The 26569-nt window shown below is 54.0% G+C and overlaps 2 protein-coding genes across 2 annotated transcripts; one reads left to right on the top strand and one right to left on the bottom strand.

The window, feature by feature from the left end:
• The first annotated feature begins 200 nt into the window (after positions 1-200).
• EPHB6 (EPH receptor B6) lies at positions 201-10541 on the top strand. Its single transcript, XM_050784960.1, has 16 exons — positions 201-398; positions 702-766; positions 1037-1805; positions 2533-2688; positions 3022-3378; positions 3543-3667; positions 3968-4130; positions 7057-7171; positions 7446-7498; positions 7689-7808; positions 7939-8186; positions 8420-8593; positions 9253-9402; positions 9643-9836; positions 9956-10111; positions 10223-10541. Exons 1-16 carry the CDS (start codon positions 299-301, stop codon positions 10329-10331), a joined length of 3054 nt encoding a protein of 1017 aa, XP_050640917.1. The 5' UTR covers positions 201-298; the 3' UTR covers positions 10332-10541.
• Positions 10542-10649: 108 nt separating this feature from the next.
• On the bottom strand, positions 10650-25994 carry TRPV6 (transient receptor potential cation channel subfamily V member 6). Its single transcript, XM_050784987.1, has 15 exons — positions 25756-25994; positions 17814-17911; positions 17536-17658; positions 17027-17164; positions 16623-16721; positions 16292-16467; positions 15640-15786; positions 15044-15256; positions 14656-14742; positions 14480-14556; positions 14067-14232; positions 13654-13720; positions 13033-13301; positions 11825-11931; positions 10650-11442 (listed from the first exon to the last, which is right to left on the bottom strand). The coding sequence occupies exons 1-15, from the start codon at positions 25881-25883 to the stop codon at positions 11160-11162; spliced, it is 2178 nt and encodes a 725-aa protein (XP_050640944.1). The 5' UTR covers positions 25884-25994; the 3' UTR covers positions 10650-11159.
• Between the last annotated feature and the right edge of the window lie 575 nt (positions 25995-26569).

Here is a 26569-nt window from a genome sequence, read left to right as displayed (position 1 = left end):
AGTAGGCATGAACACTCCAAGATGGCCAAATTTGCACAGGCTCAGGAGAGGCAGTACGCAACCTGGCTTCGGTCCCATGGTGGGTGCTGGGGCGATTTGAGAGCTGTAGGAGGAGACACAACTTTTGGAGCCTGGGCTGTATATGAAGAAACGCTTTCCTCCCATCTGCCTCTTCTGGTCTTGTGTGTCTCCTCAGGAACAAGCTTAGCTGTACACGCTGAGAGTCTTGCAAAAGCTGCAGCCCCACCCAGGAGCAGGGTGGTGGCTGGGGCGATGGTGGACGCCCTGAAGATGCCCCATGGCTACTGAAGGGGCTGCTCAGTTAGTGAACAGAGTGGCGGGCATGGTTTGTAGCCTATGGGTGCTGCTCCTGGTGTCTTCAGTTCTGGCTCTGGAAGGTAAGAGGGAGGGGAGACAGGAGAAACCCGACCTGCCCTAGAGACCCAGTGCAAGGGGGAAGTGGGAAAGATTCAGAAAAGGTAGATAAGAGTGAAGACATCAATAAACGGAAAGGCATGGTGAGGATAATGAAGACCCACATCAGATTTGTCAGAGAAAGGACCCTGACGGACAGCGGTGCTCCTGCTGGCAAAGACATGGGCCCGGGCGGGGCATTCTTTTGTTCCCGCTGGGAATAGAGTACGGGCTGGCAGTGCTGGCTGGAGGCTTGGCCACTGTGTGCCCCTCTTATTTCTGGGCAGAGGTATTGCTGGACACCACCGGAGAGACATCTGAGATTGGCTGGCTCACCTACCCACCAGGGGGGGTGAGTGCCACTCTCATTCTGAACCTGAATCCCTTGTCCCTGCCCCTCCCTGTTCCCTGAAGAGTGGAATTCATGAAGGAAACCCTGGGTGAGGATTATGGGAAAAGGATCCCTCCCTCTAGAGCACCAAGATTTCAAGATATCCCCTATCTGCTTTACTTGTCGTTAATTTTAAGTCCCATTGGAATAGATATGTCACCTTCCCTATACCCTCTGCCTAGCCTTGCTTAAGCCGGGAGCCTCTAAAGCTTCTCTTGCCCCTTCCTGCAGTGGGACGAGGTGAGTGTTCTGGACGACCAGCGACGCCTGACTCGGACCTTTGAGGCATGTCATGTGGCAGGGGCCCCTCCAGGCACCGGGCAGGACAATTGGTTGCAGACACACTTTGTGGAGCGGCGCGGGGCCCAGAGGGCACACATTCGACTCCACTTCTCTGTGCGGGCGTGCTCCAGCCTGGGCGTGAGCGGCGGCACCTGCCGGGAGACCTTCACCCTTTACTACCGCCAGGCTGAGGAGCCCGACAGCCCCGAGAGCGTTTCCTCCTGGCACCTCAAACGCTGGACCAAGGTGGACACAATTGCAGCAGACGAGAGCTTTCCCTCCTCCTCCTCTTCTTCCTCTGCAGCGTGGGCTGTGGGACCCCACGGGGCTGGGCAGCGGGCTGGACTGCAGCTGAACGTCAAAGAGCGGAGCTTTGGGCCTCTCACCCAACGTGGCTTCTACGTGGCCTTCCAGGACACGGGGGCCTGCCTGGCCCTGGTAGCTGTCAGGCTCTTCTCCTACACCTGCCCTGCCGTGCTCCGATCCTTTGCCTCCTTTCCAGAGACGCAGGCCAGTGGGGCTGGGGGGGCCTCCCTGGTGGCAGCTGTGGGCACCTGTGTGGCTCATGCAGAGCCAGAGGAGGATGGAGTAGGGGGCCAGGCAGGAGGCAGCCCCCCGAGGCTGCACTGCAACGGGGAGGGCAAGTGGATGGTAGCTGTCGGGGGCTGCCTGTGCCAGCCTGGACACCAACCAGCACGAGGAGACAAGGCCTGCCAAGGTGAGACCCTACTCCTCTTGCACTTGCCTGACACCTCCCACCCACCCGCAGCCTTTGGGCTCCTCTTCTGAACACCCCAAAATTCATTTCATCTGCAAAAGTCAAGAATAAGCCATCTTAGGAAAGGACCCCTATTTTCCCTAATTTTATTTCTTAAAGCACTCAAACTTGCTATCACCCACTCATCTGAAATTTCTGGAATCTTCTGGAGCCTTTCACGGCAATTGCCTTCTCCTAAGTCTCCAGGCCTGAGAAGTGATGGAGACCAAAAGGAGTTTAGCTCCAGCTCCAGGGTTACTATGGAATGGAATCCTTTAGTTCCCATTCGCCCTTCTGTTGGGAGGGTCCCTGCCTCGCAGGGCCAGGTGACAGGGACGCAGGTAGAGGAAGGCAGTGGATGGCAGCTAGGGAGAATGACTGCAGCAGCAGGCCTCCGCAGAGGGAGCTTATGCAATAAGCCGGGAACACCCACATCTGGCACTGGGCCTGTCTGTAGCCCCCACGGCACCTCACTTTCTCCATCCATGGAAATGCAATTCTGTCCCAGCAAATGGCAGAGGAAATCTCTGCCTGAGGGAAGACAGGGTGGGGTTCAGTCTTGGAAGAAAAGGAGAACCAGCTCTGGGGAAGAGAAGGCTGCGAGGATAACTGCCTGCTGTGTGTTGGAAGCTCAGGGTGGGTGGACAGAGCGAGTGTGACGCCCCTACTCTCTTCTCTGCCTCCTCAGCCTGCCCACGGGGGCTCTATAAGGCTTCTGCTGGGAATGTTCCCTGCTCACCATGCCCTGCCCGCAGCCACGCTCCCAATCCAGCAGCCCCAGTTTGCCCCTGCCTGAAGGGCTTCTACCGGGCCAGTTCCGACCCACCAGAGGCCCCCTGCACTGGTGAGTTCCTCACCCAGCCCTGCAATGGGAAAGAGACTGGGAGAGGGGCCAGAAGTTCGGGGAGCAGGCAACACTGGGGGATCTTTGCATTTGGAGTGACTTGTTTTTCCCCTGTTTTCTTGGCTTCCTCCCCTCCCTGTCCCCCCTCTTTTCTCTCCCTGACCCATTCTCCCCTGGGCCCACATCCTGCCTTTCTGGGCTACCACCACCCCATGCTCTTCTGTCTCCTCCCCTCTGGGCCACCCACCCTCCCCTGGCTCCTTCCTTCCTCAATCACCCCCCATGACTCCTGCCCTCTTGGCCCTTGGACTACCACATCTTCCGGCCCCCCAGGTCCTCCATCGGCTCCCCAGGAGCTTTGGTTTGAGGTGCAAGGCTCAGCACTCATGCTACACTGGCGCCTGCCTCGGGAGCTGGGGGGTCGAGGGGACCTGCTCTTCAACGTCGTGTGCAAGGAGTGTGAAGGCCGCCAGGAGCCTGCCAGCGGTGGTGGGGGCACTTGTCGCCGCTGCAGGGATGAGGTCCACTTTGACCCTCGCCAGAGAGGCCTGACTGAGAGCCGAGTGTTAGTGGGGGGGCTCCGAGCACATGTACCCTACATCTTAGAGGTGCAGGCTGTCAATGGGGTGTCTGAGCTCAGCCCTGACCCTCCTCAGGCTGCAGCTATCAATGTCAGCACCAGCCATGAAGGTGAGCCCTTTTCCTTGGCCTTTGGGATCCCCTGCCTCTGCTCCTTTGAGCCCCCTTCCCTACTCCTGATCTCCAGCCTGGTCCACCCCTGCCGCCCTCCCCTCAAGGCTGACCCTGCTCCCAGTGACTCCTATCCCCCTAATAATTTTCCTTTTGCACTCTAGTGCCCTCTGCAGTCCCTGTGGTGCACCAGGTGAGCCGGGCATCCAACAGCATCACAGTGTCCTGGCCGCAGCCCGACCAGACCAATGGGAACATCTTGGACTATCAGCTCCGCTACTATGACCAGGTGCGCAGGAGGAGTGGGGAGTCCGCAGCAGGGCCGGCAGGAGCTCACAGTCCTCACGGTGGGGGCCAGAGGTGACCAGGTGCACAGGAGGAGTAGGGGGTCCGCAGCAGGGCCGGCAGGAGCTCACAGTCCCCACAGTGGGGGCCAGAGGCTGAATGGGCAAGGAGAGGTGCCCAGAAGCCTGCAGCACTGGGCATGTGTCTGAGAGCCCTGTCAACCAGGGAGGGTGGCTGGGGGCCTTAGGGGCAGAAGCAGGGGCAAGAGGGGGCCAGGCAGGGAGTGAATGGCTGTTACCCCCAGGCAGAAGACGAATCCCACTCCTTCACCCTGACCAGCGAGACCAACACTGCCACCGTGACACAGCTGAGCCCTGGCCACATCTATGGTTTCCAGGTGCGAGCCCGGACTGCTGCCGGCCACGGCCCCTACGGGGGCAAAGTCTATTTCCAGACGCTTCCTCAAGGTGAGTGGGGGTAGGGGGCCGGATGGGCAGGTAAAGGCCCAAGTGGGTAGTGAGGAGAGGCCCAGGGACTGTCTGGCCTTGAACCCTGGCCCAGTGCTCTCCAACCAGAAGTTCTGTGGGGAAGGAGAGTGCCTTTTGCTCAGCAGCTGACCTAGGGGCTCCTCGGGGAGGTGGGGAGTTGTAGGAGTATGTATGCATGCTGTGTGTGGATGTGGGAGGGCTGGGGGTGTGTGTGTGTGTGTGTCCCTGTGTGTGGATGTGGGAGGGCTGTGGGTGTGTGTGTGTGTGTGTCCCTGTGTGTGGATGTGGGAGGGCTGTGGGCGTGTGTGTGTGTTGTGTGTCCCTGTGTGTGGATGTGGGAGGGCTGTGGGCGTGTGTGTGTGTTGTGTGTCCCTGTGTGTGGATGTGGGAGGGCTGTGGGCGTGTGTGTGTTGTGTGTGTCCCTGTGTGTGGATGTGGGAGGGCTGTGGGTGTGTGTGTGTTGTGTGTGCCTGTGTGTGGATGTGGGAGGGCTGTGTGTGTGTGTGTGTTGTGTGTGCCTGTGTGTGGATGTGGGAGGGCTGTGGGTGTGTGTGTGTGTTGTGTGTCCCTGTGTGTGGATGTGGGAGGGCTGTGGGCGTGTGTGTGTTGTGTGTGCCTGTGTGTGGATGTGGGAGGGCTGTGGGCGTGTGTGTGTTGTGTGTGTCCCTGTGTGTGGATGTGGGAGGGCTGTGTGTGTGTGTGTGTGTTGTGTGTGTCCCTGTGTGTGGATGTGGGAGGGCTGTGGGCGTGTGTGTGTTGTGTGTGTCCGTGTGTGGATGTAGGAGGGCTGTGAGCGCGTGTGTGTGTGTGTGTCCCTGTGTGTGGATGTGGGAGGGCTGTGGGCGTGTGTGTGTTGTGTGTGTCCGTGTGTGGATGTGGGAGGGCTGTGAGCGCGTGTGTGTGTGTGTGTGTGTCCCTGTGTGTGGATGTGGGAGGGCTGTGAGCATGTGTGTGGGCGTGTGTGTGTGTTGTGTGTCCCTGTGTGTGGATGTGGGAGGGCTGTGGGCGTGTGTGTGTGTGTGTGTGTGCCTGTGTGTGGATGTGGGAGGGCTGTGGGCGTGTGTGTGTTGTGTGTGCCTGTGTGTGGATGTGGGAGGACTGTGAGCGTGTGTGTGTGTGTGTGTGTTGTGTGTGCCTGTGTGTGGATGTGGGAGGGCTGTAGGCGTGTGTGTGTTGTGTGTGTCTGTGTGTGTGGATGTGGGAGGACTGTGGGTGTGTATGTGTGTTGTGTGTGTGTGCCTGTGTGTGAATGTAGGAGGGCTGTGGGCGTGTGTGTGTGTGTGTTGTGTGTGTGTGCCTGTGTGTGGATGTAGGAGGGCTGTGTGTGTGTGTGTGTGTGTGTGCCTGTGTGTGGATGTGGGAGGGCTGTGTGTGTGTGTGTGTCCCTGTGTGTGGATGTGGGAGGGCTGTGGGCGTGTGTGTGTTGTGTGTGCCTGTGTGTGGATGTGGGAGGGCTGTGAGCGCGTGTGTGTGTGTGTGTCCCTGTGTGTGGATGTGGGAGGGCTGTGAGCATGTGTGTGGGCGTGTGTGTGTTGTGTGTCCCTGTGTGTGGATGTGGGAGGGCTGTGGGCGTGTGTGTGTGTGTGTGTGTGTGCCTGTGTGTGGATGTGGGAGGACTGTGAGCGTGTGTGTGTGTGTGTGTTGTGTGTGCCTGTGTGTGGATGTGGGAGGGCTGTAGGCGTGTGTGTGTTGTGTGTGTCCCTGTGTGTGGATGTGGGAGGGCTGTGGGCGTGTGTGTGTTGTGTGTGTCCGTGTGTGGATGTGGGAGGGCTGTGAGCGCGTGTGTGTGTGTGTGTCCCTGTGTGTGGATGTGGGAGGGCTGTGAGCATGTGTGTGGGCGTGTGTGTGTTGTGTGTCCCTGTGTGTGGATGTGGGAGGGCTGTGGGCGTGTGTGTGTGTGTGTGTGTGTGTGCCTGTGTGTGGATGTGGGAGGGCTGTGGGCGTGTGTGTGTTGTGTGTGCCTGTGTGTGGATGTGGGAGGGCTGTGGGCGTGTGTGTGTTGTGTGTGCCTGTGTGTGGATGTGGGAGGGCTGTGGGTGTGTGTGTGTTGTGTGTGCCTGTGTGTGGATGTGGGAGGGCTGTGGGTGTGTGTGTGTTGTGTGTGCCTGTGTGTGGATGTGGGAGGACTGTGAGCGTGTGTGTGTGTGTTGTGTGTGCCTGTGTGTGGATGTGGGAGGGCTGTAGGCGTGTGTGTGTTGTGTGTGTCTGTGTGTGTGGATGTGGGAGGACTGTGGGTGTGTATGTGTGTTGTGTGTGTGTGCCTGTGTGTGAATGTAGGAGGGCTGTGGGCGTGTGTGTGTGTGTGTGTGTGCCTGTGTGTGGATGTAGGAGGGCTCTGTGTGTGTGTGTGTGTGTGTGTGTGTGCCTATGTGTGGATGTGGGAGGGCTGTGTGTGTGTGTGTGTCCCTGTGTGTGGATGTGGGAGGGCTGTAGGCGTGTGTGTGTTGTGTGTGTCCGTGTGTGTGGATGTGGGAGGACTGTGGGTGTGTATGTGTGTTGTGTGTGTGTGCCTGTGTGTGAATGTAGGAGGGCTGTGGGCGTGTGTGTGTGTGTGTTGTGTGTGTGTGCCTGTGTGTGGATGTAGGAGGGCTGTGGGCATGTGTGTGTGTGTGTGTGCCTGTGTGTGGATGTAGGAGGGCTGTGGGCGTGTGTGTGTGTGTGTGTGCCTGTGTGTGGATGTAGGAGGGCTGTGGGCGTGTGTGTGTTGTATGTGCCTGTGTGTGGATGTGGGAGGGCTGTGGGGGGGTGTGTGTGTGTGTTGTGTGTGCCTGTGTGTGGATGTGGAAGGTTTGCGGCATATGCACGCGTGTTGTGTGTGCCTGTGGTGTGTGTGCGTGCCTGGGCACATGAACAAGCACCTATGAGCCACCTGGCCCACCTGTGACCCTGTCGGCTGGTCCCCCAGGGGAGCTGTCCTCCCAGCTTCCGGAGAGACTCTCCTTGGTGATTGGCTCCATCCTGGGGGCCTTGGCCTTCCTCCTGCTGGCAGCCATCACCGTGCTGGCGGTCGTCTTCCAGCGGTGAGTCCCCACCCCTGCCCAACTCTGCCCAGCGCCATTAACTCCACAGCCAAACCTCAAGTCCTGCCAAGTCCGGAGCCCCCAGCAGAAACCCCACACGGGTGCTCCTCCCATCAGCCAGCCCCTGCACGGGGCCCCACGTGGAGGTGGGCAGGAGGGCCAGACTGGTGTCCCCCTCCACAGACCAACTAAAGAGCAATCTGTGAGGGTGACAAGGGGGCAGCAAGGGGGTGGAAATGGGAGCGTCATCCCCGGTCACCGTTTTGTCCCTCAGGAAGCGGCGTGGGACTGGCTATATGGAGCAGCTGCAGCAATACAGCAGCCCAGGTGGGGATGAGGAGAAGAAATGGGTGGGGCTGGGGAACACACGGGCGGGGCACATGGCAGGGAAGGCTGGATCCCCCCAAGATTGGGGGAGCTCGTTGGCACAATCTTCTGGAGGTAAGTGGGCATGTCTGGGGTGTGTGGCCAGCCCTGCTTGCACAACCCACTCAGAACATACTCCACACTCCTCCAGGACCTGGGGTGAAGTATTACATCGACCCCTCCACCTACGAGGACCCCTGCCAGGCCATCCGAGAACTTGCCCGGGAGATCGATCCTGCCTATATCAAGATTGAGGAGGTCATTGGGACAGGTACAGCAGGGGCAAGGCAGGGATCAGAGCGACGGGGCTCCCTTGTGGCCTCCCCTGGCCAGTCCCATCCAAACACAGCCAGGACACTGTGAGCCTTGATCCCCACCCCAACCTACACCTATTCTCCCAGGCTCTTTTGGCGAAGTGCGCCGGGGCCGCCTACAGCCACGGGGACGGAGGGAGCAGACTGTGGCCATCCAGGCCCTGTGGGCCGGGGGCGCCGAAAGCCTGCAGATGACCTTCCTGGGCCGGGCTGCGGTGCTGGGTCAGTTCCAGCACCCCAACATCCTGCGGCTGGAGGGTGTGGTCACCAAGAGCCGACCCCTCATGGTGTTGACGGAGTTCATGGAGCTTGGCCCCCTGGACAGCTTCCTCAGGGTCAGTCCAGCCTGGGTGAAGGAGGAGGGTCCTGGGGTCCAGGAAAGCTTCCAGGAGACAAGGTCCTATATCTTTGCTTCTTACCACCCCACCTTCCATGGTCTCTGTCCTTCCTTCCCAGGCCATTTTCTGATTCCACACCCTCCCCCTCTCATGCTGTTGTCTGCTGTGCAGTATGACGAGGTCTCCCTGTCTCCAGTCACTGACCTCTGCCCCCTGCCCCTGCCCCTCAGCAGCGGGAGGGCCAGTTCAGCAGCCTGCAGCTGGTGGCCATGCAACGGGGAGTGGCTGCTGCCATGCAGTACCTGTCCAGCTTTGCCTTCGTCCATCGCTCGCTCTCTGCCCACAGCGTGCTGGTAAATAGCCACTTGGTGTGCAAGGTGGCCCGTCTTGGCCACAGTCCTCAGGTGAGAGCACAGCCTTGGGGGCACAGCCTGGGGCCTGTGGCATGCCCCAGCAGGTGCTGGGTGGAGGGGTGGTGAGCCGGAATCTGGGGTGGGCACCTCAGCTGGGATGTCATAGTCCCCGAAAGGAGGGAGGCTCTCCTGTGTGATGGGGGAGATGAAAGCCTAGGTGACCTCAGGGACCGAGACAAAGAAAGGGGAAGAGGGAGGGGAGACCTGCAACAATCTAGAACTACCCCCTGTCCTTCCCCCACTGTGGAGATTACAGAGACTCCAGAGTCAGCACAGCTGGGTACAAATTCTGAACACTCTCCTCTCCGGCTCTGTGACCTTGGACAAGTTCACTTTCTCTAAGCCTCACCTTCTGCTTCTGTGAAATGGAGATAATATCATCCACCTTGAAGGGTTGTTATGAGGATTAAATGAAATGCTTGATGTAAAACCCTTAACATATCTGAGCACATAGTAGTTGCTCAATACACGTGACTATTGCTTCTGCTTCTGTGAAATGGAGATGATATCATCCACCTTAGAGGGTTGTTATGATGATTAAATGAGATGCTTGATGTAAAACCCTTGACATATCTGAGCACAAAGTAGTTGCTCAATAAACGTGACTATTGCTATGATTATTACTATTTGCTTTTGACTCTACCCCTCAGGGCCCAAGTTGTTTGCTTCGCTGGGCAGCCCCAGAGGTCATTGCACACGGAAAGCATACAGCATCCAGTGACGTCTGGAGCTTTGGGATACTCATGTGGGAAGTGATGAGTTATGGAGAACGGCCTTACTGGGACATGAGTGAACAGGAGGTAAGCACCGACCTAGACACTGCTGATTTCCCACCCCGATCCCTCCCTGGTTGGAACATTCTAGTAGGACCTCCATTCTCTACTCCATTTGTATTCTAAGATCTCATGGCTCTTGGATTCCATATATTTGAGTTCCTTCTCCTCATGTTCCACCAGATTCCAGCCCACCCTCCTACCCAACAAAGTACTTCCCTCTACTAACAAAACTTCCCATCATCATAGTCTTCCTCTGACCCCCAGGTACTAAATGCAATAGAGCAGGAGTTCCGGCTGCCCCCACCTCCAGGCTGTCCTCCTGGATTACATCTACTTATGTTGGACACTTGGCAGAAGGACCGTGCCCGGCGGCCTCATTTTGATCAGCTGGTGGCTGCATTTGACAAGATGATCCGCAAGCCGGATACCCTGCAGGCTGGCGGAGACCCAGGGGAAAGGTCTGGAGCTTGGGGCTAGAGTCTGGGAAAGCCAGGGAGGGTAGATGCAAACCTAAAGAAAACTGAGGAGAGGGGCTAAGATGAAGAGACCTTGACCCTGCTTGCCCCTCCCCTCTTAGGCCTTCCCAGGCCCTTCTGACCCCTGTGGCCCTGGACTTTCCTTGTCTGGACTCACCCCAGGCCTGGCTTTCAGCCATTGGACTGGAGTGCTACCAGGACAACTTCTCCAAGTTTGGCCTCTGTACCTTCAGTGATGTGGCTCAGCTCAGCCTGGAGTAAGCAGGGAGTGGTGGGGTAGGGGGTGAATGCTCTGGGCCGCTGGCTGGGGGTCGTACTGGGGATCTCGGAGAAGCTGGCCCAGAATTGATCCCCTCCCTCCCAACCAGAGACCTGCCTGCCCTGGGCATCACCCTGGCTGGCCACCAGAAGAAGCTGCTGCACCACATCCAGCTCCTTCAGCAACACCTGAGGCAGCAGGGCTCAGTGGAGGTCTGAGGCCGCGGCAGCGTGCCGGGAAATGATGATGCCCGTGACTCAGGCCTGGACACTGGTCCGAGAAGGGACATGTGGGACGTGAGCCGGGCTCCAACAGCCTCTGTGAGAGATGCCCCACAGCAAACCCAACCCTCCCGATGGCTGCATTCCCTGGTCCTCCGCCTCTCCACCAGCCCCCTCCTCATTAAAGGGAAAGAAGGGAATTTGCAAGTTCGGTGTGGTGAGGCCTCAGTCTGCAAGGAAGGGTGAGGGAGGCCTCGAACAGGGAACAGAGGGGTGGGGCGGGCAGGTGGCACCGCAGAGATGCAGAAGGGGAGCTGGGCAGGGATCCGAAAATGACTTTATTGAAGATGGAGTTGGCAAGACCTAGCTCCACTTCACCCCACCCCCGGAGCCTTCCTGTCTCCCTCACTCACATGCTTTCCACAAGCTCTGCACCTCCCTGCACCTGCCTGGATGCCCTGGGAAGGGCACTCTCTCTCCCCGCTTATGACCCTGAGGTGGAGACCAAGTGCCTGAGCGGCTGGCCTGTTTTTACAGCGTTCAGATGTGCCGTGCTCCTGTCGGAATGGGTGAGGAGCAGGCCGCAGGAGAGCTCCTCACGCCCTCCCAGCCCCGTGCTTGGGCTGGGCTCCATCTGCCCCAGAACGGAAGGAGTAACGCAGGCCTGGAGCAGTGATTCTCCATGTACATTCCTTGGCATTCATGCTACTCCTCTTTCTTCCCTGGGGCCTGAGAGATGAGACCTCTGGGTGTTTGGTTTTTGTTTTGTTTGATGCTCCCAGGAAAATGAGAGCAAGTTCCGGGAAGTCAAGTGAGAGCACGCAGTCAAATCTGGTATTCCCAGCCCTCCCCGTCCTCCAGACCCCTGTTGATTATCCCACGCAGGTCTCTCCTCAGGGTCCCCTGCCGAAGCCTTTCCCAATTGGCACTGCTGCGGGAGGTACTTCGAGACACTGAGGGGGTAGGAAGGGACAGGTGGGGGCTGAAGGGACAGCCCAGCTCTAGTTTTTCCACCGAGTCTTTGTCCAAATCCTCAGAGCCCCGGGTGTGGAAGGCCTGTGCGTAGCGTTGGATCCGCTGCCGGTTGAGATCCTGCCTGTCTTCCACCCTGTGGAATGCAGGAGGACTTGAGACACAGCCAGGACTTGAAGAGCAGATACAAGAAGGATGCTTGTCTCTTATCCCCTGGTCCCCCCATCCCTGCCATTGCTGGCCTTTTCCCTTCTGTGCAGCCATGGTGGATGCCTGGGTCACTGGCCCCTTGGCAGCTAGGCCTCAGGAAGCAGCGGACTCTGCCACAGGCTCCCTGGATGCTTGGAGAAATCCAGGCTCCAGACGGGACCCCTTCCTCACCAGCTCGGTCAACAAGCATAGAGCCTAGGGAGCATACAGGCCTCCACAGGGACCCCAGGAGCAGGAAGCTGTCTGAGCAGAGGGATACCCTGCCGATGAGGCTTCTCAGGGGACACCTACCCCCGCATGTCACTCACCGCAGGAACCAGCGGTCCCCCAGGCCATACTCCCGTCCGCAGATCCCAGAGCGAGGCCACAGGCAGCGAGGCAGCTTCCGCTCCAGCATCACCGTGGTGGCCACAATCTGTGTAAGGGGACAAAAGGGGAAGTCAGAGATGAGGCTGAGTGCAGACAGAGGAAAGAGAGCTGCAGATGGAGAAGAAGGCGGGAGGAGGAGAGGATGCAGGGCAAAGGAAAACAGTCTAGCAATGCCAAGGAAACTTGGGAGCTCGTGGTTTCCCCAGGGGTGATGAACTACACCCCTGGATCTGGGAGGTGGGGCAGCCTTTGTTGACCATCTTCAGTGGGAGAGAGTTGATAGAGCTTGAGACCAACAGTTCTTTACCCAATGGCCTGACATCCGTGATGCAGCCAGGCCAGAGGCAGGAGAAAGACAGGAGGCGGAAGCCCCATTCCCAGGAGCACAGGCACCAGACAAAGCAAATAGAAAGGGCTCTTAAGGGCTCCCAGATATTTTGACCCTACAGACATAAAGGCCACTTATAAATATAAACATCCCACTTAGAATATCAATATATATTCCTGGAGAAAATATTTTTCTCAGCGAACCTTATTTCCCAGCTTAGTTTTTCCACTCCGTTTTCTACACAGCATAATTAAATGCCTTCCAGTTTGGGAAATTTCCATTATTTTGCTGCAATAATTTTTTTTAGATAAATTATTTTCTAGGTGTTTGTTAAATGAGGATTTGATTCATCTCATGGTCTTCCCTCCCTATTTGAAGATCTGGCTGAACATAGCTTCTGCTACTATAGGTAGTTTGGGTGGCATTATTTTTTTTAACACATCCAGCTTTCCATATCAGATGTTGCAGACTTAAATATCATCAAGAAGACTTGATACTCCAGTTTTTATTTGGGAACAAAATGTACAGAGTGCAGTTTTAGCCACTGTTAATTTTCTTTTATTTCTTGTTGATTCCTCTAGAAAACACTGAGCTTTTAACTGTTGAGAGAACTGTGAGGCATTCTTCTCAGCGATTCCAGTATTGCCTGGTTGAATTGCTAATCAGTGCTTCTGTACATTTTGCATGATTTTGCTTGCTTTGCCACAACTGTCCAAACATAAGTGGGGTGGAGATATCCTGCCTCTCTCTCAGCTTGGCAGGTTCCTTGGTAGGAAGGTGATGACTTGCCCTAACCCTCCCAGCCACCAGGGGGCTCACCTGGGCCCTCCACAGCTCATCGCGCTCATGGGCCACTCGCCAGTGAGTGTCGCCCATCATGGCAATGAGGAGGTTGAGCATGAGCAGTGTGGCGATGATGGCGAAGGCAGCGTAGGTGATGCTGTACATGAAGGGCAGGTCCACGTTGTAGTTGGCTGGGCCATCAATGATGGTAAGGAATAGCTCGAAGGTGCTGAACAGGGCCATGGGGTAGTCGTAAAAGTGGCCCAGCTCTTCGGGGTCCTCTGTCTGGAAGATGATATAGAAGGCTGCTCCACCCAAGGGGGTGAGGGTTACCATGGCAACCATGCAGACGACCAGTCCACCCTGGGCTCTGCATCCATGTCCATCCTGGTCCCTTCATCTCAATATCATCAGCTCTGCAGTGCTCCAAACTTTGGGTTTTTATGGTCCCTAGTTTTCTATGAGCCTCATCTTGATCCTAAGAGCCACCTCTCCCTAACACTCCCAATTTTTCTGACCTCTGGACATCCTCTGACATCATATGGTCTCCTCTGATCTCTGCATTACTCCTCCTCCCCAAGTTTAGCCAGAACCAGTGACCCCTAGACTTTCTCATCTCCTCCCTGCCTTGGCCCCTGGTCCTGGACAGATGATTACCTGAAGCAAAGCCCAGGATGACCACAGCCATCAGCCAGCAGAATCGCATCAGATCGCCAAAAATCATCTAGAGGGAGCAGGAGGCAGAGAACATCTGCACACATTCCCCAAGCAGTTGCCCCATCCAACCTCTAATAGGTCTAACCCCGACAAATCTCACAGCTTCACCCTCCAGGACAGGGATTGGCTATCTATGGCCTGTGGACCAGATCTACCTGACCTGTTTTGGTGTGGCCTTTGAACTGAAAAGGGTTTCTACATTTTTAAAGGATCGTTAAAAAAGAAGAAAAACATGCAGTGAGGCCATGCGTGGCTTGCAGAGCCTGGAATGTCTACTGTTCGGCCCTTTGTGGGACTGTCTGCTGACTGCGGCTCTGGGGCCTTTCTCTAGGGAGCTTGTGGGGAGGACTGACCTTCTGGATCATGATGGTGAAGGGGCCTAGCATCTGGAATCCTCGGGCGAAGTACATGACGTTGCACCAGCCCAGCACGAGTGCAAAGGACATGGGTACCACCTCCCCGCTGGCACTGATGAGCCGCATCACCATGGTCACCAGCACCATGAAGGCATAGGTGATGCTGGGGAAGCAGGGAGGAGGGTGATGAGGGGAGGGCTGGGATGATCCTGGGGACCTGACAGCAAGAATATAGCTGGGAAAGTACCCACACATGCAGATTCAGCCTCTCCACACTCAATGCACAGGGTCATACACATAGCACTAGAGAGGGGACTCTGGAGCTAAGGTTCTTGAGAGGTCAGGAATCCAGGGAGTGGAACTGGAGCCCTGTTGAGGGAAGGGATGGGAGTAACAGGAAGGAAACTCACATGAGGACATGGAATGGGCCCCCAAGGATGGTCTGTCCAAAGAAGCGAGTGACCCCCATTCTGAAGATGTCTGGAATCTGAAGAGAAGTCAGGGAGACACAAAGGCACTCAGATACCGGAACTCAGTCTGGATTCCTGGGGCAGACAGCCTCGCCCAGATTCCATCCACATCTCACCTCTACCAGCAGGATGATGATAGCCCCAATGACAGTCACCAGCTCCCCCACCAGCCGGATGTCATCCTTAGGGGTCACATAGGCTTCCTGATGGGGGAGAAGAATGGTCAAAACGCTCAGGGCTTTCAGGCATCTGCCCTGTGTTTCCATGGTGCCCAGGGTCACCAGCCTCAGCAGATTCTTTTTAATCTGTTAGGTTTGGCTCTTCTCAAACTCTGCTCTCAGAGTAAGAGCATATGTGTGTTTCTGTGGGCATGCATTTGGAGTTTGTACCCAAATATTTGAGATTAGAGCAAGGGGAGAAATGGTGTGAGGAAGGGAAGGGACACCAGTCTGAGAACAGAGAGTCAAGTCCTGCCCTGCTGATCTGCTCCTACAAGGATATCACCTGAAGTAGCTTCTGCTGTAAGAGTGTGTTGTCCCGGGGGCTCGTGCGGTTATTGGTCCTGGGCTTGAGGGGGCGGTAGATGCAGCAGATGGTGAAGCAGATGATGTACAGCAAGTATATGGCACCCAGCATGCAGAAGTATGGCCGCCCGTACCGCTTCCACTTGAGGCTCACCAGCTCCTTCACTGGTGTCTGGTCCAAGATCTGGCGAGCCTGCAACAGAAAGAGAACAGGCAGGGCTGGGCGAGGTGGCTCACGCCTGTAATCCCAGCACTTTGGGAAGCAGAGGCAGGCAGATCACAAGGTCAGGAGATCGAGACCATCCTGGCTAACACGGTGAAACCCTGTCTCTACTAAAAATACAAAAAATTAGCTGGGCCTGGTGGCGGGCGCCTGTAGTACTAGCTACTTGGGAGGCTGAGGCAGGAGAATGGCCTGAAGCTGGGAGCAGAGCTTGCAGTGAGCAAGATCGCGCCATTGCATTCCAGCCTGGGTGACAGAGCAAGACTCCATCTCAAAAAAAAAAAAAAGGAGAACAGGCAGCTCAGAGACCCTGACACCCCTCCCCAGACACAGCCTGCTGTGATGAACCGTACCTCCCGCTTCTTGGTGGTGATGATAAGTTCCAGCAGGGACTGCTCATCCCCTGAGGAGTCGATCTCTGTGAGGTCATATAGAGTCGAGGTCAGTGGTCCATATGTCCACTGGGTGTGCTTCCGCTTCTGCATCAGGTGCTGGAACATCTAAGGGAAAGTGAAGATGACTCAGGAGCAGTAAGCAAAGGGGACAGTCACAGAATGTGGATAGGATGCATGTGCAGGAGGATAGCACCCCTGGAGAGGGTGGCTGCCCTTTCATTTTGATGACAGCCTTTAGAGGGCAGAAGAACCCACATTCACAGTGATGCCCTAGGTTCCTCATCCTCTCCCATGACTCCCTCCAGAGCTTGGAAAGGAGAGACGAGAGGCTGGAGGGCCCTGCTCTGGGGGCTGAAAGGGAAAGGTGGGCTGGGGCATTACAGATAATCCCAGCTTGGGATCTAGACTCTGTAACCCCCAATGCCTCAGGGGAAAAAGAGTGGGCAAGAAAGAGAACAGGTAACAAGAGTAAGAGGGGTTGAAAATTTTTTATGAGTTGAGAGTGGGACCTAAGCATCAGGGATCGTGTTCACCTCTGTTTCTCCCAGGGCCAACAGGATAGTTTGAGGGTCATTAGAAAGACACCTCAGGGATGGGGAGTGTCTCTCACCACAGTGTTACCCTCCACTCCAGCCAGCTTGAAGGGGGTGAGACCCTGGTGATTGGGCACGAGGTCCAGGGGCTGCAGGTGGTCCCCATGTCTGTCGTAGGACAGCAGCAGGTTGTACATCTGGCAGGCAAAGGTTTTGTTGGGCTGGAGGATGAGGATGTGTAACACTGTGTTTCCTGGGGAGGACACAGGGTATCATGTGGCCACTGGCCTAAAGTCCCTGATGTCCCCATCCCCACCCTGGGGTCTTCCTGAAGGTCCCAGTCCCTCTCCTCACCCGGCCCCTCGCTCCCTGCAGCATCTCAGCTCCCCTCCCCATCCCAGCTCTTACCCAGGGAGTCCTGGGCCCGGATGTCAGCTCCATGCTCAATGAGGAGCCGCACGATCTCCTCGCTGTTCACACAGGCAGCAAAGGACAAAGGGTGCTCCCCTGTGGACACAGAGAGATCCATGGCAGGAGAGCACAGGATGGCAGGATGGGGTGGGCAGTCTCCCCCAAGTGACAACCTTCTCTTCCCCCACATCTCAGCTCAGGGCCTGGGGACAGTTTTCATGCAGAACCAGAGGGAGGGTCGTGGGGTAAATTGGCCTCTAACCTAATTAAGCCCTCAAAGGATTGTTCCTTCCAGCTGCCCAACAGATACAGCTGAAGGCAGGATCCTCCTCTGCCTGGCCCTGCTCTGCCTTGCCCACCTTTCCAACCTGCCCGTCCTCCAAGCCCAGACCTGCTCTCACCAAAATAGATGAGGTTGTGGGGACTACGGCGGAAGGCAGTGCCTGTGGCTCTGGCAGAGACACTGGCCCTGCGGGCAAGCAGGGCTCGCACCAGGTTCACGTTCTGGTTCACAACAGCGATGTGCAGTGCAGTCTGACCTGGCCCAGAGACAGCTGTCAGTCAGGGGTCTGTCCCCAGGATCCTGCAGGGGGTCCCTCCCTTATGCACCCCTGGTCTCTTTCCCTCGGGGGCAGCCTGGGATGGAGAACAGGGAGCCCTCGGGTGTTCAGGATTCCCAGGGGATCCAGCTGCTGCCCATCTCTTCCTCTTCTCTAGGCCCCCTGGCATTTCAGGGGGCAGGCATGCTAGTGATGGGCAGTCAGGACTGACACAGAAGGGAGGCAGAGAAGAGAAAAAAGAGTAGGAGGCTCAGATCCCCTTTGTCTTTCCCAAATTATCCACCAGAGACTGACTTGAAATACCCCATCAGCCACTCCTGCTCTTCACCCCAGGCCCGTGGGCCCCTCACCCTCATAGAGCTCGGATGTCATGGGCTCAAAGACCAGCTCCGGGGCAGCCTCCATCAGCACCATGGCGGCCTCCAGGTTGTCATAGAGGGCTGCTATGTGTAGCGCCGTTTCCCCCATGGCTCCTGGCATTTACAGAGAGGTGGGTTATATGGCTTCCATGGGACAGGGGTTTGGGGACAATAGATTCAGAGGCCAATAGCACAAGGTCCTGGGCACTCCTGGGAGGCCCCATGTGTGGGGCTCACCTAGGAGATCATGCTGCGTGTCTGCTTCTTACCTCTCTGGTGCACCTCGCAGTCCTCATACTTGAGCAACTTGTTCAGGGCCTGGACATCATTCTCTTTGGCAGCTAGAAGGAGAGGAGACTCCCAGATCCTACAAAGGAATGGATAGGAAAGCTGGAGACAGTAAGCATACCCAGCTGTGGAGGGAAACACCCTGGCTTGACTCCATTATACACAGAGGTATGTGCCTCAGCAGCAGGAACCTCAGGGTCTTCAATCAAGGCAGGTGGGGCCATTGATGTCTTTTCTCTTTACAGTCAGTAAATACACATCAACTTGTTGCCCATTTTGCGCACGTTTGAGATTGTCCATGCCTGGTTTCCTTCCCCCTCCCTCCTGGGGTCCTGGGACCAGAACATATCATGTGTGAATGTATTATCAGTGCATTTCAGGTACAGAGGGGAGGAGTTCTATTTAGACACGTGGCTTACCTGCTAACCAGTTTACCCCTGGAGTGGTCCTGTTTTACCCTCACCAGGTGCCCTGAGATTGCCCTCCAGGATAAGCCTTGTTTTGCATGGACCGAGGAGTGCAAGGAATTCCTGTCTCATATTTGTGGAGGAAGTCATATGCAGAGGCCAGCAGGATTTCTCCTGGTGCACCATCCTCTGCCTACTCAACCTTCTCAGCAGAACCCTTCAATACTGGTACTTCCCTCCCAACAATAGCATCTTCAGGGCTTAACACAAAAGAACAGTGGACCATAAGAACAAGCCTGGCTCCCAGCTTCCCTTCCTCCTAGGTGTTCATTCATTCATTCATTCATTCATTTTCTGTCTCTTCCTTTCTGTCTCTCGTCTTTCTTCTCATATCATCTCAACAGCCTTCCTTCTTAAAGTGGACCCCTGGATCAGCAGCAGCACATGAGCCCTTACAAGAAATGGAAATGCTCAGACTGACCCTTCCACCTAGCGAATCCAAATCTGCAGTTTGAGATTTCCAGCTGATTCCTGGGCATATGAAAGTTTGAGAAGCATTGCTCAAGTGATCCTTGCATGCAAAAACCAGTGGCAATAAATCAGACACAAGCTCAGGGGGCTGAGTTTCCAAACAGCTCACATTAAAGTTGGCGAAGCAGTGTTCTCCATCATTTTCAGACCAGCTGTCTAGAGGACTTTAGGTGCTAGTTTGTTTTGGCTATTGGCCCCTAAGACATAAACTATGGGCAACAATGATAGGTGCAGAGAAAAAAGAGAATCCAATCTAGAGGATTCATTCATTGAATTTCATGTCAATCTGAATGTTCCCATTCTGCCCTCTTCTGACCCTTCTTGGATTTACCCAATTTGGGATTCATGGATCAGTTTCTTTCCCTGAGTCAGATTAGTCTCTCCTTATTATCCACTTCTCGCTTGTTTTAGGCAAAATTGTCTTCTCTGACTCCCCAGATCATCTCTTTATTCTTATTCCTACTGTGTGCTAAAAAGTCTCTTTTAAAATTAGAACTTACCCCAACTAAGACACATGGGTCCCTTTGATTCAATTTTCTCTCTTGGCCTGGAGCCATTTGGTCTTTCTATGGGAGTAAATGAAATAACTCTATTTATCCATAATTTGACAATTATGTGACATATAAAAAGACATAGACAGGAGCTCACATTCTAAAATGCTGGCAGTGGCAAGAAATTGACTCCAGAGCTGGAGGTGGGAGGGCAATCAGAGAGGAGACATCAGCTCACTCATCTCCTCTGCCCTGCCCCCATGCACAGCAGCAGCCACCACGTCCTGTCAGTTCAACATGGAAAGCTCTCTCTTCATTCAGTCCCTACCTTCTTGCTCCTGCTAACCTTCATTAATTCAAGTCCTCATTCTCTAGCCCAAGATTAGCAAAATATTCTTTTAACCAGTTTCCCTGCGCTCTATCCCCATCTATCCTTCTTGATGCTGTTGAGATAATCTTTCCAAATGGCAAATGCAAAAGTCCAATGGGTCCTTAAATGCTAAGGATAAGGAACACAGAAGCTCTTTAAGGTCTTTGTGCAACTACTTTTCCACCCTCTGCATGTCCCACCCACTCCTTAGACCTGGCATTTTGGTCTCATCCTGTCTCAGCACTGCAGAGCACACCATTCTCCCTATATCCCTATGGCTCTTTCCTTCTAGAATCCAACTCCCCCAGCCCCCAGTTCATTGTGTCTTCTGCACCGCCTATGCTTAGAAATATGCCTAGAATGGTGTAGATGCTCACTGACACCATCTGTAGAGTGAATGAATCAGCAGCAATGCCAAAAGGTGGTTTGACTTAACTGTTCCTCCTTATTATTTTCATCAGCTGCCCCCTAAGCCAACCTTCAGCAAGCATGTATAAGTGAAAAATAGAACACTTGGCATGCAAACATAGCTTCAAAACAAGTTTTCTACATTCCCTTCATCACCACCACCACATCAACCATTTGCACAAAGCTCTCCTCTCTAGATACCCTAGACTGGGGGAAAAGCAATCGCTAGCACCACACACACACACACATACACATGCACGGAAGGTCTTCACTCTCTCCTGTGGCCTTACTTTTATTTCAGCATCTTTCACTGGGTGCTGTAATTGCTATGTATCTGTGTCTCTTCCTCTGTGCTAAGGGTACTCGAGGGCAGAGACCAGCCACTAACTCATCTTTATATTCCTTCCCTGCCCTCCTCCAATATGCTTCCACATTTGTGTCCCATTTTGACCGAATGTGTGAAAGATTGATGGCAAATCTAGAAATGGGTCCAATAGAGCACGTTTTCCAAGTCCAGAGTTCTACTTGCTGTATCCTAGATGTTAGTGGTGGCATAGTTGGTGGCAGGCTCAAAGATTCCCCTTTGGTCCCTACGCATCTCTGAAGCTGAAAGTGTCCCCCATAAACCTCCATTTCCTATGAATTCATTTTTCAGCCTCTGCTGACACTCTAGTGGCCTGGGGAAAACAAAAAGCTACTGTCAGACCCAGAGTTGCTAGCATTACCAAATAAAAATACAAGATGCTCAGTTAGATTTGAATGTTAGATGCACAATTTTTTTTTTTAGTATAAGTAATATCACATGCAATATTGGGATACACTTATACTAGCAGCTTATTTGTTATCTCAAATTTAAATTGAACTGAGTGTCCTGTATTTTATCTGGCAACCTAGCCAGACCACACCCTCCGTGAAGAACCAGCTTATGACCCAACCCAGCAAGGTTTGTAGAGAACTAGCCTCCTCTGACTGCTAACTCCAGAATTCAGCAAAAAGGGGGGCCCTGCATGGGGATGGGTTTTGAAGGTGTCCGGCCCAGCCATTACTTGCAATAACCTCATATGCCCACAAGGGGACAGCACAGAAAGCCCTAGCTCACCTGCTTGGGAGTAAGGCTGAACTCAAAACACCTGACTCTCCTTGGGTGCCTGAAGGAGGTGCACAGAGCAGATCTATCCAAAGATTCCTGCGCTTGGGGGACAAATAGATTTTTCAGTAGCAACTCATCACGGGAGTTTAGATCACAACACGGGGGTCAAGGGCAGGGACATGGCTAAGCACCCTGCACAGGACAGCCCTGACTGCAAAGAATTATCCTGTCCAAAATGTCAATAGTGCCAAGGTGAAGAAACTCTGATTCAGAGGTACAATTATTCATAATCCGTTTTAGAATGAGGAGTCTTCACTGTGAAAGGAATCAGAAATATCCTATACATAGAAATGTTTTCTTTTATTTTTTTTAATTTTTTTTTATTTTTTTTATTTTTATTTTTTTGAGACAGAGTCTCGCTTAGTCGCCCAGGCTGGAGTGCAATGGCGCGATCTCGGCTCACTGCAAGCTCCGCCTCCCGGGTTCACGCCATTCTCCTGCCTCAGCCTCCCGAGTAGCTGGGATTACAGGCGCCCGCCGCCTCGCCCGGCTAATTTTTTGCATTTTTAGCAGAGACGGGGTTTCACCGTGTTAGCCAGGATGGTCTCGATCTCCTGACCTCATGATTCGCCCGCCTCGGCCTCCCAAAGAGAAATGTTTTCTTATGGATCATTAAATACTCAACTAAGGGAGAAACGAAAAAAAAAAGAAAGAAAGAAAGAAAGATGAAGCCTTTTAAGCTCCCACTGATGAAGTAGTCAAAAGAGATTATAGAGCAAATCTGAAATTGTAACAATATGAAAGGTATTTTCAGGTTCTAGAATGTTTTCTTTTACTAGGCAATTAATTATAATAAAATTGAATGGTCTAGTTGAACATTAGAGTGGTGAAAACCCAACTAAGGGTTTCCTGGCACAAAATCTAGCACGTTATTTCTTGAGCAAACAGATCAATGACTTCCCTCTCAGGGTTGCCTCTGGGCCACCAGGGAAAAATTCCTGACTTCCTCTCTCCATCTCCTCCACCCCATGCCCTCATCTGCTCCTCCATCCTTGTAGATATGTGCACTCTGTGCATGGGTCCAGATTGGGTTTTAGTTGCTGGAAAAAAAGGCAGGATCACAAGACTCTTGAGAAAAGTTCAAATAAGATTTTTAGAGCTAGAAAGGCCCCCAGAAATTGAGTCAAATTTGTTCATGTAACAGCTGGAGGAAGCAAGTCAGAGACAAAGCCACAATGCGTACCCCACTGGTCATTTCTTGGTTGCGATTCTCAGTGTTAATCAGGGCTGGAAGAGGAGTTAGAGAAGACAGGCATGGGTCCCACTGGTCTCACCACAAATACCTTTCCCACCAGCGAGTGTGCCCTCTGGGCAGGGCTGGTGCTGGTACACAACAGGGCTGCTCGGAGTGCATGGCTCCTTGCATTCCTGGGTGGATACAATGCTATGCGGGGGAAGTTCATGGCCCCTCTCATTCCTGCAGCATCTCACTCATTATCACTTTTGCTCTTCACAACCCTCTAACACCAGCTGAATAGTTCTCCCATGCTTCAGAAAAGGAAACTGAAGCGGCATAATCAAATCATTGCCAGAAGATCACATGGAGTTAAAGGCAGGATGCCTGGCCAAGAATCCAGCCCCAGGCTCTGACCACTAAATTATGTGGTTCTTCTAGTTTTATGGCTCCTCCTGATTTTTCTTGGAGGTTGGGGGGGCAGGCCTGCGCAGTGACCACAGATGAAGGAAAGAGCGGTAATGTGTGGGGTGGAGGCATACATTGGGCACTTGTGAGCCATCTCCCTCCAGCTCATGTTCCTGGCAGTGGGGATGAGGAAGCCAAAGTGGTTGTTTAGAGATTTGGAATCAGCTGCCATCCTAAGTGCCACAGCTCCTTTGTGCACATGTCTATCTGTGCATTTGCAAGTAGGCATGTATGTAAGTATTTACCGTGGCAGGCGAGCACAATATACCAGAGAAGCCCAGGGCTGACTTTTCAGACCCTTGATTCACGTATTTCATGCAGGCATTTAACCCTAAGAAAAGCTCCAACAAGCATGGCATTCCCTCCAAATTGCTCCTTAGATGACGAAGTGTCAGCATATGGGCGGGAGTATGTTCAGGTTAAGCAGCCACTATGAAGCTGCCCAGGACACCCCACAGCAGCCGAAATCAGATCTCACACTTCCTCCTCTATGCTTCCAGAACACTCATTTATACCCTTCTAGTGATGTCCACTAAGCTCACCTTTAGCCCAAGTATGTGCCTGTCAGTAAACTTTGCTCCTAGGCATGAGAACTCCCTGAGAGCAGGGACTATGTCATATTCATTTTCTGCAGAAAGGTGGAGTGCCTTATGTTCGATACATGTGTAATGCGTTAAATATCAGGAAGTGAGAAAATCCAAGCCCAAGGGAGAGATGACCTGGAAGACATGGGAGAAAGTTGAGAGCTTGACTTGGATCTCAACAACGTAGATTTAAGCAGAGGGGGCTGCATGCTAAGCCCCAAGAAACGTCCACTGTAGAAAGAGGAGTTTTGGGTTACCAATCATCCTGGAAAGACTCAAAGCCTTCCTTTCCCACTAGACCATCCTGTACACCATGGAATCTCACCCAATCCCACCCCGCAGTTCTCCCTTTGAGTCCCCTTTGGAACAAATTCAACTTCACCATTTACTTGCTCTGGGGTTCTGAGCCTGCCCCATTCATAGGGGGATAACAGGACCCACCTTCCATTATTGTTACAGGGATGACAGAGATAAGGCAGGTGGTAGCACCTAGTACAGCACTGGGTTCTCAATCATTGTGTGCTCCTTTCTTCCATTAGCTCACCCCTCACTTGTCCATATTGTTCCTATTTACTTAGTCATACCATGTTTATCTCAGTGCCCCCATGCCTTCTCTTTAGTTGACGGCACAGATTAGGAAACTCCCCTTGCAGGCAATTTCAGCATCCTTCTGGGAAGTGCCCACCCAAAGGAGAGTCATTGCTCTGGACACCTGATATCCAGGAAGAAGAAGACCAAGAAAGTGCAGAGGCCAGTGGGGAGATCAGAGCAGGGAGGGGGGAATCCCTGCCAAGGGTGACATCAAGGCTTTCTAGCCAAAGGCTGCAGAGGCAGCCCCCATATGATCTGAGGAAAAGTGGGGGCAGACAGGACATGCGGAAGCAGCCTATTCTCAGCCAGACTCAGCTCAGGGCCTCCACTCTGCTCTCCCCTGATATCCCACACAGGGAATCTCCACCACCCCTTCTAATCCCCCAGGCCTTTCTGTACGCTGTGCCTGGATCCCCCGACCCTGGGGTCCTAAGAGTGGGAAGAGGATGAGTGAAGCCAGTGAGGACGACCTACTCTCTAACAACAAAGCCATTCTGTTGCCCCAAGATGTCATCAGCCAAACATGTGCTCCAGTCCCCACTCTCCCAGGCCTTTGGGGTAGAGGTGGGCGGCTGGAGTGAGAGACGGGAAGGCACAATTCACAGAAGGAGACCATCCCCAGCCCAGAATCCTTCAGCAAAAGAAAACACAGGGGCCTCCAGGAAGCCTCCCTGGTCAGGCTAAAGCAGGCTCCTACTCCTGGGGACAGAAAAAAACCCAAAGACACAAAGACTTCAGGCTTTCATCTATGAACAGACATAGTATCTGCCTCCTTTGTGACCCAGGGAAAGCCCCAACAGGCAGGACTTCTCTCTAGCATGCCACCAACTGGGCAGGGAACTCTATTAGAGACCTTGAAGAAGAGACCACATGCAGGGATAGCCCCGAGTTCCGGTTCCCTTCTCCTCTCCGGCTCTGTACTCTAAGCTGTCATGGTGAAGAAAGCAGCACATGGGTTTAGGAAGTTTTCAGAAGCTGGAAGCAGCCAGTGAATTTCCTTAGGGCTTAAACTCTAGAGTCTCGATTTCCATCACCTGAATGCAGGGGAGCACAGGTCCTCAGAACATCTGTTATTTTGACCCGCTTCCCCCACATCCCCACCCACACTAAGAGAGAGAAATAAACCTCAAGGTTGGGTTTGAGCTTTGTGGGTCTTCATATCCCCGCAGTGCTTGGCAAATAGTAAGGCCTTGGTCAATGTCTGATGAGACAAATGCATAGGAATGGTAACTTTTTTTTTCACATTTTGTCTTATTTTCTGGTTCCTGGTGTCTGTGGTTCTCTCTGCTTCATTCATTCAATCGTTCACTCATTCCTCCATGCGAACATATGTATACTATGTGTTCCTGCCAGAGAGACTGTTCTAGAGGCAAGCAGTCGAGATACGGAAGGCATTGTCCTCATCTGCCGTCCTCTCTTGTCCCCTCTTGGGTGGAGGGGCTATGATGTTCTATCCTTACAAGCCCCAGCAAGGTGCCTGGCCCTTAGGGAAGTACTCACAAAAGGCGTGCAGAATTGAATTAGATCTTAAGATAGTAAACACCTGTGCCCATCTCAGCCCCATCCTCTTTCACCAGCCCTACGGGCTGAGGCTCTTGAGACAGAATGCTCCCAAGAAGCCAGTCCGGGCCTGGGAGCACCACCTGTCCAGCCAGAGGTGCCAAACAAAGATGGGAGGTGAGGGAGGGGTGAGGGGTAGAGGTGCAGGCCCGGGGAGGTTGGAAGGGAAGCAGACCAAGGGGGCTTTACCTCTTCTGCTGCAGCAGGTTCTGCTCATCTCGGCTCTGGGCCCAGGACTCCCGTCTCTGGAACCATCTGCAGAACTTGCTCCACAGGCAGAGAATTAGCCCTTTCTCCTTGGGCAGGGACAACCCCATGGGGTGTAGGGCCGGCTCCTTGGGGGCCTGAGGCCGAGGCCAGACCCTGACGGGACTCAGCCTTGGGGCCACATCAGCCCCCCCAAGGGCCGGCCCGCCCTCTCCCTGTAGAGGTCCCGTCTCCTGTCTCCTGCCTTCCTGATGAGTTCCTTGGGAGTCTCCCAGCTGCCCCAGCCAGTCTGCAGAGGGCTGTGAGTTTGTTACACTTGGCAGAGCCAGCCAGGACTCTGCAGGGCTGGCCTGTCGGGAGCTCCTACTGGGAGTGAGCAGGAGGAGCCAAAGCTGCATGGACACTCCCTCCCTCCTCCCAAATTACCTGAGATTTAAAGAGACAGGCCAGCCACAGACCTACCTACCAAGGGGGGCCTTGTGCGAACTCCAATTCTTTCTCCACCCAGGGCTCTCTCCCTGCCCCCAGGCCAGTCACAACCGGGGAGGCCTTCAGAGAGGCTGGTGAGGCCTCCCTTGGACGTCAGAATACCCAGTGGCCTACCCTGAGAGACTCTAGGCAGTGAGAAAGGAGGGGAGGAGTCAGGGCAGGCCCATTCCCAGGGTTGAGGGCTCCCAGGAGGGAATGCCCCACTTTCCCACAGTGCCTCTTCTGCCGGCCACCTGCCTCACTCTCTACCTCCCCCTACTTATGTCCTGGAGAATTCCATTTTCTGGACTCTTCCCGTTTCATTCTT

This window comes from Macaca thibetana, chromosome 3, assembly GCF_024542745.1.
Source record: "Macaca thibetana thibetana isolate TM-01 chromosome 3, ASM2454274v1, whole genome shotgun sequence".
Taxonomy (NCBI): Eukaryota; Metazoa; Chordata; class Mammalia; order Primates; family Cercopithecidae; genus Macaca; species Macaca thibetana.
This window is presented reverse-complemented; position numbering and strand designations above follow the sequence as displayed.

Excerpts from the sequence above, each read along its gene's own strand:
- EPHB6 (XM_050784960.1), top strand. The coding sequence starts at position 299 with ATGGCTACTGAAGGGGCTGCTCAGTTAGTGAACAGAGTGGCGGGCATG. Across the intron at positions 4,131-7,056 it reads TTTCCAGACGCTTCCTCAAG|GGGAGCTGTCCTCCCAGCTT; the intron begins GTGAGTGGGGGT and ends CTGGTCCCCCAG. Across the intron at positions 10,112-10,222 it reads GTGGCTCAGCTCAGCCTGGA|AGACCTGCCTGCCCTGGGCA; the intron begins GTAAGCAGGGAG and ends CCTCCCAACCAG.
- TRPV6 (XM_050784987.1), bottom strand. The coding sequence starts at position 25,883 with ATGGGGTTGTCCCTGCCCAAGGAGAAAGGGCTAATTCTCTGCCTGTGG. Across the intron at positions 14,743-15,043 it reads TACAGCAGAAGCTACTTCAG|GAAGCCTATGTGACCCCTAA; the intron begins GTGATATCCTTG and ends CTCCCCCATCAG. Across the intron at positions 13,721-14,066 it reads TCACCATCATGATCCAGAAG|ATGATTTTTGGCGATCTGAT; the intron begins GTCAGTCCTCCC and ends TGCTCCCTCTAG.